The sequence below is a fragment of the Bemisia tabaci genome, chromosome 10, assembly GCF_918797505.1.
Source record: "Bemisia tabaci chromosome 10, PGI_BMITA_v3".
NCBI classification, from domain to species: Eukaryota; Metazoa; Arthropoda; class Insecta; order Hemiptera; family Aleyrodidae; genus Bemisia; species Bemisia tabaci.
The window spans coordinates 15,130,140-15,149,824 of NC_092802.1; the positions used below are offsets into that span (position 1 = coordinate 15,130,140).

The 19,685-nt window shown below is 40.6% G+C and overlaps 1 protein-coding gene and 1 long non-coding RNA gene across 4 annotated transcripts in view; both read right to left on the reverse strand.

Annotated features, from left to right (window-relative positions):
- Nucleotides 1-19,685, reverse strand: part of inaE (inactivation no afterpotential E) — a 245,907-nt gene that overhangs the window by 136,643 nt on the left and 89,579 nt on the right. For all 3 annotated transcript variants that reach the window (XM_019052479.2, XM_019052478.2, XM_072305188.1), the window contains exon 2: nt 14,118-14,352. In XM_019052479.2, the coding sequence (XP_018908024.2) occupies nt 14,118-14,212 (95 nt within the window). In that variant the 5' untranslated portion in view covers nt 14,213-14,352. The remainder of the gene's footprint in view (nt 1-14,117; nt 14,353-19,685) is intronic.
- Nucleotides 7,596-9,670, reverse strand: LOC140225633 (uncharacterized). The gene is made up of 4 exons (XR_011900648.1): nt 9,195-9,670; nt 8,763-8,877; nt 8,331-8,445; nt 7,596-7,823 (listed from the first exon to the last, which is right to left on the reverse strand). It is a non-coding gene; the product is annotated as an uncharacterized lncRNA (long non-coding RNA).

Consider the following 19,685-nt stretch of genomic DNA (forward strand, 5'->3'; position numbering starts at 1 on the left):
CTGATTTTTTCGCGACTTCCCTGTCACTCCTACCCTGGGGCGTCTTACACCACAAAGCGGAGCTCGGAACTCCCACCGAGTTCACTCCTAGCTGTTTTTACGCGAGGTGCATGGGCGCTATATAGACCCTTGTTTAAGTGTAAAGGACCACTAAACAAGGTACGAATTTCAGCATTCTGATACACATTTCTTCACCAAAATTTCACGTAAAACACGATGCGCATAACGAATATTACCAAAATCAACTCCTTCCGAAGATATTAATGATTCTTGGTGCGTGAATTTAAACCACCCGCTCATGAAAACTCAATGCTCTACGTGATTCACATCGCGCGCTAAACGTTATCATGAACGTTTCTGCGATAAAAAAATCTGGCAACCTTAATCTTGACACTTTGGCTCAGCTATAGCAAATTACTTATAGTTTGAAAAACACATGGTGGGAAATGAACATTGCTCGATTGAGAAGCTTGCTGAAACCGTTGTAGTGCGCGATTTGACTCACGTAGAGCTTTGAGTTTCTAGTGAGCGGGAAGTTCAAATTCCTCGTAACCGATAAGAAATAAAAATTTTAATAGCTTCGTTAGGAGTTGGTTTCAGTAATTTTCGTTGCGCGAATCGTGTTCTGCGTGAAATTCTGGTAAAGATACATGTATCAGAATGCTTAAATTCGTACCTTGTCGAGTGGTCCAATATCACTCCAGTATTTTTAACAATGTACTCAACTGGGGAGATGAGAAAATAACTTAAAAGCGCAGGATTAACCCCTCCGGAATATTTGAAATGTACGAAGCAAAAAAAGAGACGACACAGGTATTTTCCTTTTTGTCTGATGAGGGATAAAACCAGTGTTTTACATTCAATTGAAATCATACGAGAGAAAAACTAATGACGTTCCGTGAAATTGTTTGTTCGTTCACTTAAATTAAGTTTTCTTGCATCTTTCTCTGGGCAATCCTACTGCCGACGACAATAAAGAAAAAAGTGCCCTCAGATGCTAATTCAATTTCAACCAAAATCGATATTATAAAAGGCTTGGAGGATAAAAGAAGGAAAAGCAGCGTTGCCAAGTTGCGATGATTATGACTATAATAGCTGCACGCATGATTGCATGAAATTATAAGGTAATAAAATCAGATACATGTTGTAAGAAATTGAGATGAATATAATTCTTAACTATTGACTTTACGTAGATTAAGACGCTTTCCTGATCAGAGGCGTCGCAATGTCATAATTTCAGTTTTTCAGAATTCTCTGACTTTCTATGTTTGTCCTGATCAATTTTGAGATAATTCCCAGACTTTTCAGAAAATACCGGATAATACATAATAATTTCAAGATTTCCAATGCGATGGATGGACCGCGTTAAGCAGAAAGGAACCAAGCCACTTAGCCATTGCCAAATTTAAATGGGCAATTTAATTTTTTATAAGGGAACTTTGGTGCAGATTCTTTTGATACTGTCACGGACTTTGCTTCGTATTATGCAGAAAATTCACAGAAATTTTCATAAAAATCCGCACGACCGTTTCCATGCAAAAAATTAAATTGCCCAGTTTTTGGCGATGGCGGATGTGGCTTGGTTCCTTTCTGCTTAACGCAGCCCAAGCTAAGCGGATAATAAGCTATGTAACGCGACACACGTCCTATCCGTAACTTCCGTAAATACACGTTTTCCCTGACCTTGGGTACACTTTAGTTTCACCCGATTAATTTCGGTTTCCCTATACATCCCACAACTTCATCTGGATTTCCAAATTTTTCCTTAATGCGGCTACGCTCGTAAAGGGGCGGAACAGACCTGGTCAAAGTCTGGAGTTCTGGACTCGATCACGACCCGTGGAAACCGAAAAATTTCCATAAAAAAGTAGTCGTTGCGTCAAGCGCTGCTACAGAGTTTAGTGACGGTAGTGGTTGGCAGGTATCCAGCTCTGCGGGGATTTTATCGATGCTCTCTGAACGAATATTGGGCTTTGACTGCACGGTGCAATGTATTTAATGAGAGGTATATTGCTCACGACTATTCAAAAACTCAACAGCTAACACCATTAATGCTTGAAAGTGAGCACTGCCCAATTAATGAAAAGATAGAGCTTATATAGACTATCGTGCTAAGGATAAACGCCATATGGCCAATCATTTGTTTTTAAGGAAAGGTATGAGTATTTTTCCATGAAAATTTCAGATAAAGGAACACTAGACAAGGTACGAATTTAAGCAATCTAATACATGCTCCTTAGCCAGAATTTCACGTAGAACACGATTCGCGCAACAAAAATGACTGAAACCAACTCTTAACGAAGATATTAACGTTTTTATTTCACATTGGTTTTATTTATTTCACACTTAGCACGGCAGATCTGACAACCGACGCGGCGCACAGTGGATCGAGTCAATAGGAGAGGTCGGACAAAATTTGGAAACTTTATTTGCCCACAATGGACCACTAGACAAGGTCCAAATTTAAGTATTCTGATACATGCTTCTTAAGCAGAATTTCTCGTAGAGCACGATTCGCGCGACGAGAACTAATGAAACAAACTCCAAACGAAGATATTTACGTTTTTATTTCACATTGGTTACGAGGAATTTGAACTGCCCACTCACAAGAAACTCAAAGCTCTACGTGAGTCAAATCGTGCACTACAACGGTTTCAGCAAGCTTCTCAATCGAGCAATGTTCATTTCCCACCATGCGTTGTTCAAACTACAGGCGATTTTCTAAAACTGAGCCAAAACGTCATGATCGACGTTGCCAGATTTTCATATCGCAAAGATTGTCATGATAACGTTTAGCGCGCGATGTGAATCACGTAGAGCATTGCGTTTTCATGAGCGAATGGTTTGAATTCACGCATCAAGAATCATTAAGTATCTTCGTAAAGAGTTGAGTTTGGTAATTTTTGTTGTGCGCATCGTGTTTTACGTGAAATTTTGGATAAGGAACACAAATCAAAATGCTGAAATTTGTACCTTGTCTGGTGGTCCATTTAAATCCGAATACGAACGAAATTCTGTGCAAAGTAGGAGGTAGTATATTCACAGGTTTCCCGGAAAATTTATGTCTAAACGAGGGAAATTCGGCCACGTCCAAGCTTATAAGGCGTTCATTCTTAGCACGGCAGTATACCTGAGTACCGCTGCTTAATGGGCATCATTACGGGAGCTGTAACGAGGAAACACGTGACGAAATTACTGCACACAACTATTCCTGCTCCGAAGTGGCTCATATTGCCATCAGGGTAATTGAAGGCGATGTCGATGAAATGAGATACGCACCGGAAAAAAAAACATTGGATCTAGAGTCCAGACTCTTGAAAACATTGACAAGAAAAAATACTCTTGATTTAATCAGATTTAAGCTTAAATCAAAAGGAAATCCGCTCAAATTAAGAGGCTTGGTTCTTGATCTAAGCACAAATCCGATTGAATCCAGAGAATTTTTTCTTGTCGATGTTTTTAAGAGTCTGGACTCTAGATCCTATGTGTTTTTTTTTTCCAGTGTATTGCAAACTTCAGTTAGAGCAAATACAAAAGTTATTACGGATAGTAGATGACTCAAAAATCACGATGAGCACATCGAAAAAGTCTGGAATACGCTCCCTACTTCACAATCTGCGTAAGAAATATGCGTTTATTTCAAAATTCACACATTTCAAACTCATGCGCTGACTCCGCGGGTTTGAATATTAGAGTCAAGTCAAACAAAGCGGGGCGCAATAATGCGGCTAGCGCACGGAACGCGTATTAGCGCCTACAAGACTGCAGAGATACTTCACGCATTGCGCTCACACTGCAGTGCGTTGCGTTGCTCGTTGCGTGCGACGTACTTAGCACGGCAGCATAGGTCTAAATGACAGATCAATCGATAAATCGCAAATCACGCAGCACCAGAGCTAAAGGTCCCTCGGTTGGGGGAGACCCAGGGTGGCAGAATTTCATGAAAAATAAAATCTTGAAATTTCACGTGAAACATTTCATGAAATTTCAGAAATTTATGAAAGACATTGAAAAATACTGGTTTCTTTTTATGTCTCGCAAAGTGTAAAAATTGTGATTTTCTTCCGTTTTTGGATGTTTGATTGCGGGTTGCATACTCTAGCCCCTGAAAAATTAGAAATATATCACAGCCTCGTGAAATTTCATGAAATATTTCGCTGAAATTTCCAATCTTTAATTTCTTTCTTACGTTTCATGCCACTCTGGAGAGACCCCACGCACATGCATACTTGACGTGCGTGAATGCTAGGGGGACCGTGTGAAAAACGTCAGGGGAAAATTCGAAGACTGCCCCCGGAAAACACCGTAAAGGTCAACGAATCCGGAGCGAAGTTCCTGGAACCCCTCCCCCACCCTTATCCTCGCTCACCCCCTCCTTTGTCTCTGCATGCGTCATCGGTCCCGAAAACTACCCTAATCGAAAGGTCAATTCTTATCTCCTCTCCCTGTCACTCTATTCTCGCCGCCCGGTGAAATCAGGAGTCCGGACGTTGTTAGCGCGTTATAAATAATCAAGACGATCGATTATCGATATTTTCCCATTTGAAACTACGGCGAAGAATCGATTAATAAGGTGTTCTCTGCGAACACTCTATTAATCGATCCTATTCCATGGGTTTAAATGGTAGATTAATCGATATATCGCAAAGCTCGCCGCGCCCCTGAATAACGTCCTTTCCTGGGCAACTTTCCGGCGAAAGCTCCTCTAAGTTTAGACCTCGGGGCGGACAGCGTGTTGTAGCACTTCACCTGGGACATCGGAATTGCATCGCCCTTGTCGAATTCTTCTCTTGTTTCCTCGGATTTTTCAGCGCCCCCGGCGTTTAAAAATAGAAACCTCGGGTTCGCTCTTCTGTGGAGAGTCCGCGAAACGCGCATTCCTTCCAGCTCTTGTTATTTTTTTTTCAAATAATGTGCGTATCGAGTTGAGTAAAGACTTTATACTAGAGCAAAGACAATGCGAATCCATCTCTAATTGGTTGCCGTATTTTAGGCCTTCATAGTGTCACAGACGGGAATACAGATTTTTCCACCAATTGACCACTTGACAAGGTACGAATTGCAGCATTCTAATACATATCTCTGAACCAAAACTTCACGTAAAACACAATAGACACAACGAAAATTACCGAAATCAACTCCTTACGAAGATAATTAACAATTCTTGATGCGTGAATTTAAACCGCCCGCTGATGAAAACTCAATGCTCTACGTGATTCACATCGCGCGCTAAACGTTATCATGACTGTCTCTGCGATATAAAAATCTGGCAACCTCAATCTTGACGCTTTGGTTCAGCTACAGCAAATTTCTTATAGTTTGAACAACACATGGAGGGAAATGAACATTGCTCGATTGAGAAGCTTGCTGAAACTCTGCTGAAACTGTTGTAGTGCTCGATTTGACTCACGTAGAGCTTTGAGTTTCTTGTGAGCGGGCAGTTCAAGAATTTTTTCTTCGTAGGTACCCAATGTGAAATAAAAGCGTTTATATCTTCGTAAGGAGTTGATTTCAGTAATTTTCGTTGGCGAATCGTGTTCTACGTGAGATTCTGGTTCAGAAACTAGTATCAGATTGCTTAAATTCGTACCCAGAGACAAGAGACCCTCCACTAGTAACTTGGCTATGGTGGAAGCTTTTACTTTCGGGACTTGAGCATTCTACTGTTGACTTACCTACATGGTTGATGTTCAACAACGTGTTGGCAGTTTCGTTTCGCAAACAAGCCGAAAATGGCCGACGTTTGGGAAAGTTGTTTGGCTTATGACGTCATCCGAAGCTCATCATCGACCATGTAGGTAAGTCAACAGCCGAAAATAGGGTGATGACTGTTGCTCGCTCATAATTGTCCATAAGGAATTGTTGAAACCCCGAAAGTAAAAGCTTCCACCCAACACCAACTAACAACATACCATCCATCGATGAATAAGGTTATGCCGAAGTTAGGCAAAACATTTCAACGGTCTCTTATGGAGGAAAGCTAGAATTTTAAGAAAATTTATGATTTCCCCGGTAACGAAAGTTTTGGAACTCTATGAAAAGCTGACGAGTTACGTAGAGAACATTGTAGTAGCACATAACATCCATCTTAGTGAAATTATCCCGTATTTTTCATCGTTTTTCACCTAGTGCCAAGTGTTGTTTCCAAGTATTTTGACTATGACTCCTGTTTTCCCAGCCTTTCCCAATGGCAATCATCTTGCGAATCATTTGTATGATCATAGTAATCTTCTTTGCTTTCAAAGTAATACTTTAGCTGCAGTGAAGAAGTATTCTGTCTCTCAACCTTGATTGATTCTAGAAGTATTCTCACCGAAAGTCGCGTTGTTTTGGTCAGGATTTTATTTGTATGCGGTACCAAGATCTTTTCCAGTGTTGACTTATATTATTTATTGCTGTGCTTCGAGTAAATATACCATACCTTTTTTCAGCATCTTATTGGTCAGCCTTTTTCAGCATTGATTCGCTATTATTAATTGACGTAAACAGTGAAGTTTAGTCAATAATAATCTCGTATGGAGAGCTGAACTCCTCTTCTGTGACCATATTCTCCTGCTATAAAAATCATCATGCTGCAAAATGGAAGTACCTGTCTTACCTACACATCAACACTTCGATGGTGTAAGTCCGCAATCACATATCTCATTTGGGTTGTCTGAAAATCTCCGCCTCTATGTTATTATCTTACAGGAGAACAAATTGACACCATTTCTTGAAGTTTTTGCAGAATTTTTTTCGCACGGACAAGAAAAATCACGGCAGTTTTATAGAATTGCTGTTGAGTAGTTTTCCATTTCAGAATTAAAGTATTACAGGAAGTCAGCCACGTTGCAAACCGAGTTGTGTGATTGCCGACTTACACCGTCAATTTGTACGATTCGCGCTTGCTCTCAGTTAAAATTTTAAGTGTTTACTCAGCTTAGTTTACATTCTTCAACATTCTCTCCAAAATGTGGATACCAAAACATCTAAATAATGCGATGGATCATTGTTGTGGTTGTTGGTGTTGCAAAATTTTGGTTTAAATTTGATTCCTTTCTTATCTGATACCGCAATCACATGCTGAATGTGAGAGTTGAATGTGCCTTGAATGTAGAAGTCATCAGATCAATGCTTCATAACAAAGATTTACATCGAATTTATTTAAATAGTTCAGACAAACTGATTACTGCTGAGCTCGGATCTTCATCGGTACCCTAAATTTTGCGCCTTAAATGCAAAATTCAGGCATCGGTGACTTCCACATTCAGGAAATTAGGCAGGCGTTACTTACAGAGGAATATTTTGAGAGAGACAGAATGTTTCATTATTGAAAACTTCAAAAGAAATTTAACATGCCCTCACTATTTTTGAAAATGATATTATTGATATCTAGCGAATGAAATGGAAATGAAGACATAGTTTGAGCATTAAAACATAGAACTTATGCTGTAGCATATTATGACTTATTCTTTTCTTCCTAGTTTGTATTTTTGAATGGTTAAAGTCACACATGACTTGCAGGATAAATTGGAACGGTCATTGTCTACGGGCCATATGGACATGGAATGATATTCACAGCTAGGGGGAAACAAACTGAGTGACAAAAGGCAAGATATGAGCAAGATTTTAGAAGGCTTTAATTGATAAAATTTCATTTTCATTTTACAACAAAATCGAGGGCAATGGTGACACACTCTTGCTAGGTGATGTGACAGAAACTAATCATAGATAAACAACATTGAGCATCACTAGACGTAGACAAGTTTAACACATTACATTGAAGATTTGAATTCACATATCATGATTGCTGGATCTTCTACAGTTCGCCAACTATGCAGCTTCTGTGAACACAAAAGATACTTTCCTTAGAAAAAAAATCATTGTATTTTTCAAGTGAAGACAGTGCTCTGCCTTCTACAGGCAAACCATAAAATTACAGGACTGGGACATTGTGGCGCCTAAAAAAGTTGACGTACCAAAATTGAATGCGCCATAATGAATATGCAAAAAGTTAATTAGGCTCCTAAAAAATGAGTTTTATCCCTGCAAAGGTGTCGCCAACGATTGAAAGGGGAGGCAGAATGCTGAGAAACATTCCAACAGTTATTTACAGCAGACACCTGATATGGTGTTTGCTCAGTGTTTCCATTGAGTCTTCAATTGACTTATTAGAGAATCTTTTAAATTGTCAGTACATGGAGTAATTCACAATAATTACAGCAATATTAGTGGGTTGTTTCCTTGTTGGACTTGCACTTTTTGAGTAGGAGCGCATCATGTAATTTTGATTCTTGCAGTTTAGAAAATGGAGGAAAAGTCTGAGGAGTAAAACGAGGTTTTCTACTTACACATTAGCAAAATGCTGGGCTTGAAAACATGGTGAGCATTTTCATAAGGAAAAAGACAGGTTTTCAATGTGTGATGATTCATAAAATGTTTAACAATCTGCCGATTATGCAGCATCTGCGAACAAACAAGGAAATTTTTAGAATAACAATGTTAATATTCTTTGCATGAAAAGATGCATTTCATCGGGTATTTTCAGCAGACACCTGAAGTGGTGATCATTCAACATTTTCCTAGAGCCCTTTAATGACTTGATGTAGAATCTTTTAAATCGTCAGTACATGGAGTAATTAACAATAATTATAGCAATATTAGTGGGTTGTTTCCTTGTTGGACTTGCACTTTTTGAGCAAGAGCGTATCATGTAATTTTAATGCATGCAGTTTAGAAAATAGAGAAAAAGTCTGGAGAGTAAAACGAGGTTTTCTACTTACACATTAGCGAAATGCTGGGCTTGAAAACATGGTGAGCATTTTCATACGGAAAAAGACAGGTTTTCAATGTGTGATGATTCATAAAATGATTAACAATCTGCCGATTATGCAGCATCTGCGAACAAACAAGGAAATTTTTAGAATAACAATTTTAATATTCTTTGCATGAAAAGATGCATTTCATCGGGTATTTTCAGCAGACACCTGAAGTGGTGATCATTCAACATTTTCCTAGAGTCCTTTAATGACTTGATGAAGAATCTTTTAAATCGTCAGTACATGGAGTAATTAACAATAATTATAGCAATATTAGTGGGTTGTTTCCTTGTTGGACTTGCACTTTTTGAGCAGGAGCGCATCATGTAATTTTGATTCTTGCAGTTTAGAAAATGGAGGAAAAGTCTGAGGAGTAAAACGAGGTTTTCTACTTACACATTAGCAAAATGCTGGGCTTGAAAACATGGTGAGGGATCGGAGTGGAAAAACAGCATTTTCTCGCACTAAAACTGAGAACTTAGAGCACAAGAATCGAACACATTTTAACGGTGAACGCGCACTAATAACACTAAAGATATGACGTTCAAGATAAGAGCTAAGAATCCGCATCAATGACATTTCTCCGTTGCAATTCTCTCTGAAGGATCACAAAAAAACCTTTACGACTCCGTACTACAGGACCCCGTTTATTACGAATCTGAGAATAAATCCGAGCTGAATTATGTACGATATAGTGCTCTGTAACGCGCTCGACATTCTAATAGAATATTTTAAACCTAAAATGTTACTATAATAGAAAAAAACTTTAAAAAAATCGAGGAAATTCAACCGACGACGCTTACCCGAAAGGCCGATGTTTTTGACTAACTCGTCCTAACCTCCAATATTTTTCCTCATCGCTGGATGGTATGTTGTTAGTTGGTGTTGTTCCACCTGTCGCTAGGAGGCCAGTGGAGGGTCTCTTGTCTCTGTTCGTACCTCATCAAGTGGTCCATTGCAAATATTATAAACTGGAATGGACCGAGGAATTGGGGTTACGGCAAGGAACAAGTGGAATGAGAGAGGGAACGGAGATAGGCAGTCGGGAATAGGTCGATCAAAGATTACAAAAAAAGTTCGATTTTTGTAATCTTTACTCCCGTTTTTGACACCCATAGGCCGCGTTGTCTTAACTCTCTCCATGAAGGGACTCTAATTTTTATCGGCGAGCGATCATATTTATTTTCGGCCGAGACTGGAAAGTTATTGAAATTCAAATGTTGCACTACGGCTTTGGCGACGGGAACAAAAAGCTGCCAGGAGTCGGCAGGAGCATACCTACGTTTCACATATGGACGTATTTATGCTAGAGGAACTATGTTCCACATAAACCCTATGCACATATAGTTCCTTTTAGCATAAATACGAGACAGGTGAATTTTTTTCTTCCAACTTTTCACGGAATTCACAATTTACAATTCACAATTCATCAAAGTCATCAGAGAGTCTCGAGGAAAAATACTGATAACTTTCCCAAAAATAAATATTTAATCACTAGAAATGTGGCGACATTCATATTTTCATACGGCGTTTAGCCATAGCTCGGCAGAACGTGCGGCGGCGCGGCGCACAGTGAACCGAGTCAATAGGAGAGGTCGGACAAAATTTGGAAACTTTCAACGCTTATAACTCCGTTTATACAAAGGTTGAGGTCCGTTTGAGGTTCTAAAAGTGGTTCCCTTGGTTTACTCGTGAAATTGTCTTCGGTAAGCACCCCTTAAAATTTACAATGTGACGAAATGAAAATCAAAATTAGCAGTTTTAGCCAAAATTTCATGTCCGACCTCTCTCACTGACTCGCTCGATTGTGCGGCGGCGCACAGTGGATCGAGTCAATTAAAGACGTCGGACATAAAATTTTTGACTGAAACTAAAAATTTTGATGTTCATTCCATCATATTTTAAACTTTAAGGGGTGCTTACCGAAGAAAATTTTACGAGGAAACCAATGGAACCACTTTTAGAACCTCAAAGTTTTGTATAAACGGAGTTATAAGCGTTGAAAGAAAATTTTACGAGGAAACCAATGGAACCACTTCTCGAACCTCGAAGTTTTGTAAAAACGGAGTTAAAAGCGTTGAAAGTTTCCAAATTTTCACTCGGTCCACCGTGCGGCGGCGGTCGGGAAGGAAACTGACCGAGCTCGGAACAATAAAACAAGCCGGGCTTCAATTAACGTCGAATTCGTTGATTCTTCGCAGTCGGCCGTAATCCACCTCGGACGGAGGTCTCCGAGGAGCTCAACCCGCTAACGGATTAATTACGAGGCGTTTTGGCGCTCGTTCAACCCCCCCCCCCTCCGCTACTAACCCCCCCCCCCCCGTCATCCTACCCCCACGTCTCCCTCTCACTCGAAGTCTGCAGCTTTTAACAACCTTTGCCGCCATCGATTTTAAGAATAACCCCCTCTCCGATTCAGGTGGGGGCCAGTGGCGTAGCGTACTTTGCGATAAGTCGATTAAACTGCCTTTTAAACCTATGGTAAAGGATCGATAAACAGGGTGTTTACAAGGAGCATCCTAATAATCGATTCTTTACCGTAGCTTCAAATGAGAAAATATCGATAGTCGATCGTTCACGCCTCGCCACTGGTGACGGCGTGGGTGAGGGGGCAAGCAAGGGGATGGGGGCAGACAAGGGGACGGGGGACGAGGGGGGACAGGCAAGGGGACGGGGGTGGGTCCAAGGAAGAGATACGGTGGAACACGAGAAGGGCTTTTCAATAGCGACGATGAACCTCCGGAGTCTATTGCCTCAATCTTCCTGATGCTTCTAACGATACGAATTTTTCTCTCGTCTTTACGATTGGAGGAATTTCGCTTTCAGGTGCGCTGCGTGTAGGGATGCACGTCTTACGACCGACGCTCAGTGGGTCGAGTCAATTGGAGAAGTCGGACGAAATTTGGAAACTTTAAAAGCTCATAACTCCGTTCATACAATACTTCGAAGTTCTGAAAGTGGTTCTGTTGGTTTCCTCGTGAAATTTTCTTCAAGAAGCACCTCTTGAAGTTTGAAATGTGACGAATTAAAAGTCGTATTTTGTTCGACGAAACAACTCGGAACATCTCGTAACAGTCATATTTTGTTCGAATGTTATTTATGTTAAGGGGCGTGGCCTATTTATATTCGTTTCATTATTTTGCACGATTTGGCAATGTTTTGCGACATTGTTTCGAAACAATCGGGACGTCCTCAGAGCTTTGTTACGACTGTTGTGTAAATTTGTTAACAAGATTTCTAACCTCACTTCTAGCTGCTTTGCTCTCATTGGTTGTGAAAAAGTGACGCGAATAACACACAATCGGTAACAGGAAACAATTGTTGCGGCGAACAAAATACGACTAAACATAGAAATTTGCAGTTTTATTCGAAAATTTTATGTCCGACCTTTCTGATTGACTCGATCCACTGTGCAACGTGACGGGGCTAATAGATTAGAGGAACGAGAGACGGTGAGGTCGATGTTTCATGAATGAGAGACTGGAAAAAGAGTCGGGGAGACTTGAGATTCTTTTCATTAAGACTTTCCCCAAGGAGGTGACTACTCAACTTCCAGATCCGTGTTTTGCCACCGCTTTGATTGTGGATTTTGGTAATTACAACGAATCGGAATATCTTAATGCAACTGACTGATCGCACGAATTCTAGATGAATTAATTAGAAAGTTTCCATCACGAGATCAACTTTTAAAGCCTTAGGAGAATGGCAGTAGCCGTAGGTTCGATTGTTAACTTGTGTTCATGCCCACTTCGCAGTATCTAAATCTAGTATTGCGGTAGTCTCTAGATTATGAAATGTTGATGCAAAAAATTGTCCTCGAAAATCTTAAAAGAAAGTCAAAAGTATACTGTTCTAGATTCGATATCGCAGCCTTCAAATCTTCTGAGAATTGAAAGCAGTATTTTTGGCTTTATTCTTAGATTCTGACGGACAATTTTTCAGTGGCTAGTTCTGGATGCAACTATTCGTGTTCTCGGGGTGTCCGTATTACATACACGAAAAATTGCAGGCGCTCTAGTTATCTTGAGCTGGTGGCTGCTGATGTTGTTGCTGGTTCTAAAAAGGTTCGCATTCATAATCGTTTTTACCATGAAATACTCTATGCTCGATTGAGTAGTACCATGGCAGCGTTGCAAAATTATGCAAATATTCCACTAAAAACATTTCCAAAATAGTCATCACGGATGTCAATACCTGGAATCATTACCAATAACATTTCCAGCATTTGAACTATTTTGCAACGCTGCCATGGTGCTACACAACTGATCAGGGCCGGATTTAAGGGTGGCCACATGGGTAGCGGCCCATGGCTCAAATTCTACAATTTTTTTTAAATCCAGGTATAAAAAAATTCGGATTCCGAAAAAAAATTACAAACGAGAAAATGTGACAAAATCTCTCATTTCCTGAGATTATGGTAATTTATAATTTGGTCATTTTTCGGTGATACAAGAGACAGAGCCTTCAATAAGTCGAGTTAAGAGAGAGACCAAACCCGCAATTTGGCCTGAAGCAGCGTGGCGCAGAGAGCAATGATGACGACAACTTGAGATGAAAAGGAGAGGCGGTCGGCATGTAAAACGTATTAGCGCCTACAACACTGCATGAATACTTCACGCATTGCGTCAAACACAGTGCGGTCAACTTGGCCAATTCCTACTTAGAATTCCTGGCCATTGGAGAACACGTGTGAGAGTGTGTGAGTAATGAGGGCGGCACGTTACTTGAAAGCACTATTTTCATTGGCTCTCTGGAGGAATATTGTCACTTACTGCTGTCTTGCCTGAAACTACGTCATTTTTTGCGCACTTACAGATTTCTCACATGTCTCGTTTTGGTATAATTAAGATGAATTTCGCCGTCTTAGCTATATCAGTGATTTCATCTAAGAGAGATTAGATGAATTTTGAAGGAGACTCGATTTTGAATTTGACGCTTACTGCTCTCTCAGAGTGTCCAATAAAACAGGCTGGCCAAAAATCAGTACTTTTACGGTACAGTTTCAGTACATTTTCGAGAAATAGAGTACCTTCTCCACGGAAAAATTCAGCACTTTTTCAGTACCTCCATTTCACGAAATTCGAAAAATTTCAAAAAGTTGAATTTTTCTCCCAAATTGTGACAAAAATGAAAAATTCCGGACCTTCTAGCGGAATTTCCGCACTTTCTCAGTACTTCCGGACCGTTCTCAAAAAATCAGTACTATTTCCGGACTTTCCGGAAATTCCGGACTTGTAGACACCTCTGTCTCTTCACTATCTGGGCAGAACGGACGGTATGTCTAACGCTTCAAGATACGAGAGAGAAAAAAGAACTCACCATGTGACGTGGAGGGTGAAGAGGAAGACCCCAGGGACGACGAGGTCATCGCTGCCGACGCTCCAGCGGCGCCGGAACACGACGAGGCCGGGCATATCGGCGTCGCGGCGCCGACCCCGGGACGCCCGGCTTTCTCGCCCGGCGCGGCCGGCTACGAGCCCGGCTGCCCGTCACGGAACAGGCACAGGCGCGGCCGCATGCCCGCACTCGCCCTCAACCGCAACACCAGCCTCGCCTGCAACAAAAAACAACAAAATCGTTGTGAAAAACATCAAAATTACTGAGAGTTTTTAGATTTTAGAGAAAATTTAGAGCAGGAAACAACGGAGAGACTGGGAAACACCGGAGCCAACCAAAGGTTTTGATAATTTTGTGTTTTATGTCCGTATGAACCAAACTTTTGTGTTGAGCCGTCAATAGGTTCCGGGTTCGAATCCCGGTACTGGCGACAAATTTTAACGGAACTGACGAGTGCATCTGCAGAAACTGATTTCATTCGGCCTTTATCCCTGAAAATTTGCAAGCCTTTTCGACAACAGAATTGCGATCTCAAAATTGGAGAAAAATGACGAGTAGCTGAAAAAATAGAACCAATGGAGAATTTGCACGCAATTTTTTTATTGCTTCATCTGAAAGTGCCTAATGAGCTGAGTTCGCAACATTTTTCATAATTTTTTTCTGACATGGGAAATTGGAGAAACATTGATTTAAAAGTGAGAAAATGTGCCGCCTTGTGACGTCATCTGGCGGCATTTCCCATTTAAACACATGTATTTTAGCAGAATCGGTTATTTTGTCATATCTCCTCTAATAATTGCTCAATTTATGAATCAAGGGTATCTTCGTGTTCAGTTCACTCAGAGGATTCCACTTAAACAGGAAATTCATCAAATTTCAGACCCTTGCAAATTCTCCATTGAAGCGATATATAGCATGCCGTTCTGACACAAAATATGGCGTCCATCGAATCACCTTAATTGGGCTCTGAGACGAATTTTGAGGGGAAACTCGATTTCGCAAAATTTGAGAGTTACGGCTTTCTTCGCTACCACGGCAGAGCGGTTAACAAACTATGGAGAAAAGCTCGCGCAAGCTTGAGATAGAACTTTATGTGGTACCGGTTTCCCAACAAGCACCGAGCGGTCGGAAAGTCAACCACAAAGGAACGGGCAAGAAAAGAGCAGCACGCGAGGTTAATTCTGCCGCGTTACGGAAGAGAGCCGCAAGTGTAGTTCTACATGAGCCATGGTTAGCACATGCTCTTATGTGCCTCGAGGCCCATCCAAGACCGCACTTACGGTTTTCTGCCGTAACACGGCAAAACTACTGGCTGTTGCACTACACCGACCGCGACATGCAGCACGATGTCATAATCAAATCGAGGTTGTCAAGTAACGCGACAATACTGCCGTGCCAAGGAAAAAGGCCGTAAGAGCATTCGAGAGTTGCCAAATTTCCTCTCTGAAAATGGTTATTTTTGGAAAAAGTTATGAATATTTGTCCTTGAAATTTTTAGGAACATCAGGTGAAATTGCGAAAAAAATTACCTTAAAAAGTGGAGGAAAAATATTTACAAATTTTCCGGAAAATTCATGGTTCACCAAAAGAAATTTGGCAACACCTGAAGGTTCATACGGCGTTCTTCCTTAGCACGGTAGAATACTGCCTGGGTTTGGGTCAGGACGGTGTATTTTAGAGACCCCGCAATAACAATACATACAAGGTGTCCCAACAGTTCCTTCTATCCCCTCTAAAATTTTACCTATTTAATATTTTGAAACGAAACTTTCGGGATGTTCATAGATAAATTGTAGCTACTTTTGTTTGGGGCCCCTCAAAGTTTTCGCCCCCACCCCCACGGGAAAGGGCTATGGACCCCAACTTTTTTCTGAAATGGCAACCTTTCCTTTTTCTCCGTTGAGACACTGACACACCAATCAATAGAAGAAAAGAAGAGAAAATTTTTGGCGCAAGCCGCAAGTCAAAATCTTGATTTTTGACAAAATGGCGCGCGGCCAGTTAAGTTCAGAATTAGGCGAAAATGAGTTTTCGTTATTGACTGGTGAATTCGCGTGAAACATGGTATCCGGCGGTTTTTTGGCACGAAAAAACCGAATTCAGAATTTTTCATTTTTTTAACCAATTCCTAGAAACACTAGTGGTATGAAACAACTCTTCTTTTTCTTCTTCAACTGACCTGCTGAAGTCAAGAACTTTTAGTTGAATGATGAATTTTGGCAAACGTTTGTGTCCATCCACTTTGGATGTAGTCGTCATTGTTGCCAGCATGAAAATCAAATGTAGGCGCTCCGTCGTCCGGAGGGAATTTCGTTTTTCGTAATTAGGGTTGGCAGTGAGTCAAAAAACTCGACCGAATCCAGTCGCGAAAATTCGCCTAAAGTGAATTCTGAGTTCAACGCTATTATTCGCCCACTGATGGTTGATGAACAATTTTGTTGAGCGCAAGATTAAAAAAAATTCACCCGATGATGACTGATGAATGTCGAATTGAGCATTTCGCTGGGCGGTTTTTGGAAATTAGGCGCTTTATCAACTCTTCGGGCCCGTTTACTTCAAGGGCTATACAATTTCGGACTAATTTTTGTTCGTTCCAAGGTTCCTACTCATACTTCTTTTTCCTTTTTCAAAGGAAGCATACAAACAGACTTGAATGAAACGTTAAAGTAATGTTTTTCGTTATGCGTCGGAAAAATCACGGCAAATTGTAAAGTGTCCATATTCGTTTGCCGGTACAAAATAGGCGGTGTCAAACTTGCAACGTCGCAAATCGAGGTAAAAATGTTTATTACCTCACAATAAGTGATGAGAAAATTGGCAATTGCACGCGCGCCAAAGTGTAATATCATTGGCAATCGTAATTTGCTGCCATCGAGAGAAAGGCGCTCTGAGCAACTATTCCACCACATACGTATTGCACAGTATCAGACGAAAATGAAGGCGCACTGACTTCCGTAAATTGACTGGTATCGTTCACCACTTCGAAGGGTCTTACTGATCGTGCGGTATGCGACTCCTGATCAATCGATTTTTGTGAAACTTGTATCAGCTGGCATGTTTTGGGGGAAATTTTAATTTCAACTCAAATTGTCAAAATTCGAAAAGCCAAGATGATAGATGTGGCCTGAAATGCTGTATCGCCTTCTATTCGATCGACGTTCATGAATTGGACTGCATTTTGCAATTTGGAGCTATAAATTCTGGCCCGGTTAAAAAACAACGTATGTGCCATTATTTTTCTTACGCACATATGTGTTTTTTCAGATGAGCCATAATTTATAGCTCCAAATTGCAAAATGCAGTCCAAGTGAACTTCATTTTGCAATTCCGAAATATAACTTCCGACCCATCTGTAAAATCACTTGTCTGGATAGGGAACTAATGGTACATACGATGGTTTTAAACTGAAGCACAATTCGATTACATTTTGCAATAAGGAACCACAATCTCTGGCTCTTCCATAAAAGCACCATTCTGCATAGGGACACCAATGATTCATATGTTGTTTCTAAAATGAGCCAGAAATAGCGGTTCCTTATTGCAAAATGTGGTCCAATTTTTAGTTCCTAATTGCAAAATGTAGTCCAATTGTAATGCCGGGAGGTATTTTTTGACGTAATAATCGAATTTTCAATGGTTTTTTTTTCATTTTTTTTTTTTTTTTAGAAAAGAAGAGATTCACTCGTTGGACAGCTTTCACTTCATTCCTCACAGAGGAAAGTTTGCATTTGAACATTTTGATTTTGATAAATTCAGAATCAGGTTTTTTTTTTCTTTCTTTAAACCAATTTTTAGAAACACCAGTGGTAAGAAACAATTAAACCTTTGTTCGTTCAATCCTGACCGACAAAGGGACGACATATCCACGGATGATGGAAAAACTGGCTTATAGTTTTTGCGCACCTAAACGTTTCATTTTATCAACCATCAGAACACGATTCTGAGACGGGAACATATCGTGCCCCTCTGACGTAAGGACGTATCTCAATTTTAACGTGAGCCCTGTTTCACATATAAAACCATGCTTTCTGGGGCTCACGCGGACATTGCGATACGCCCTTACGCCTGAGTAGCGACTATATGACCCCCTCACAAGTATCATGATAAATTTCGAGCCATAACTCAGCGACGAGTCACCACCGTTTCCGTCCAGATTCTCATTCACCTGTGCTGCCACACTGAGGAAAAACACCGTATCAAAATCAAGACGTTGCCAAATTTTCTTCGATAAAACGCAAATTTTTCGAGAAACTTGAATATTTTTCTACCAAATTTTCACAAAATTTCATTCGCAATTTCATCTAGACAGGATGCCTGGTTTTTTCTTCATTTTGGGAAATCATGATGAAATCCTGATTTTTGACTGCTAAATCCTGATTTCATAATTCTTCTAAATCCTGATTTTGTGCGGAGAAAAAGAGGCGAAATTCAGGGTGTCTAGTTTTTTTTTCATTTTGGGAAATCCTGACGAAACCCTGATTTTTCCCGATTTTTGACTGCTAAATCCTGATTTCAAAATTTTTCCAAATCCTGATTTTTCGCGGAGAAAATTAATGTTTCTGCATAAGCGTATGCGGAAGCGCAAAAAAATCCGATCGGACAGCCGGCTTTCCTCAAATCCCGATGAATAAATCCTGATTAACCTCAAATCCTTATGGAATCGGGAAAATCCTGATGCTGGACACCCTGCGAGTGTAACTTTACAGAAATAGCTCGATAAAAAAACCCGATCGAACAGCCGACTTTTCTCAAATCTTGATTTTATGACCGATTTTTCCTCAAATCCTGATGAAATCGGGATTAAATCCTGATTGACCTCAGATCCTGATAGAATCGGGAAAATTCTGATGCTTGACACCCCGTCGAGAGTATTAGACAAATTTTAGGAGCGAATATTCATAATTTTCGTCAAAAATAAAGATATTTAACGGGGGAAATGTGGCAACGTTTGAATTTTCATACGACGTTTGGTTCCTCACCTTGCCGACCCCGCGGTCATAAATCTATACAGCGTTCAGAAGTTCTCCGGTCGGCTAGCTCCCCCACGCAAAAACCAGATGTGCCGGCCCGGGCGCTAAACGTGCCAAGTCGAGGTTCGAATCCCGGCGCTAATCTTAGATTTTATTCCCGCCTCGAATACAAATTGGGAAGTGGGGAACAGGTAGAATTTTATGATACATGACGCTTTGACTTCGGGAGCCCGGCCCCCAGCGATAATGCCGAGTGTTGTGTGCTTCTACTTCAAATAAAAACTGAAAAGTCCCAATGGACCACTAGACAAGGTACGAATTTAAGTAATCTGATACATGTTTCTTAACCAGAATTTTACGTAGAATACGATTCGCACAACAAAAACTAATGAAACCAACTCCTAACGAAGATATTTACGTTTTTATTTCACATTGGTTACGAGGAATTTGAACTGCCCGCTTACAAGAAACTCAAAGCTCTACGTGAGTCAAATCGCGCACTACAACGGCTTCAGCAAGCTTCTCAAACGAGCAATGTTCATTTCCCACCATGCGTTGTTCAAACTATAAGCGATTTGCT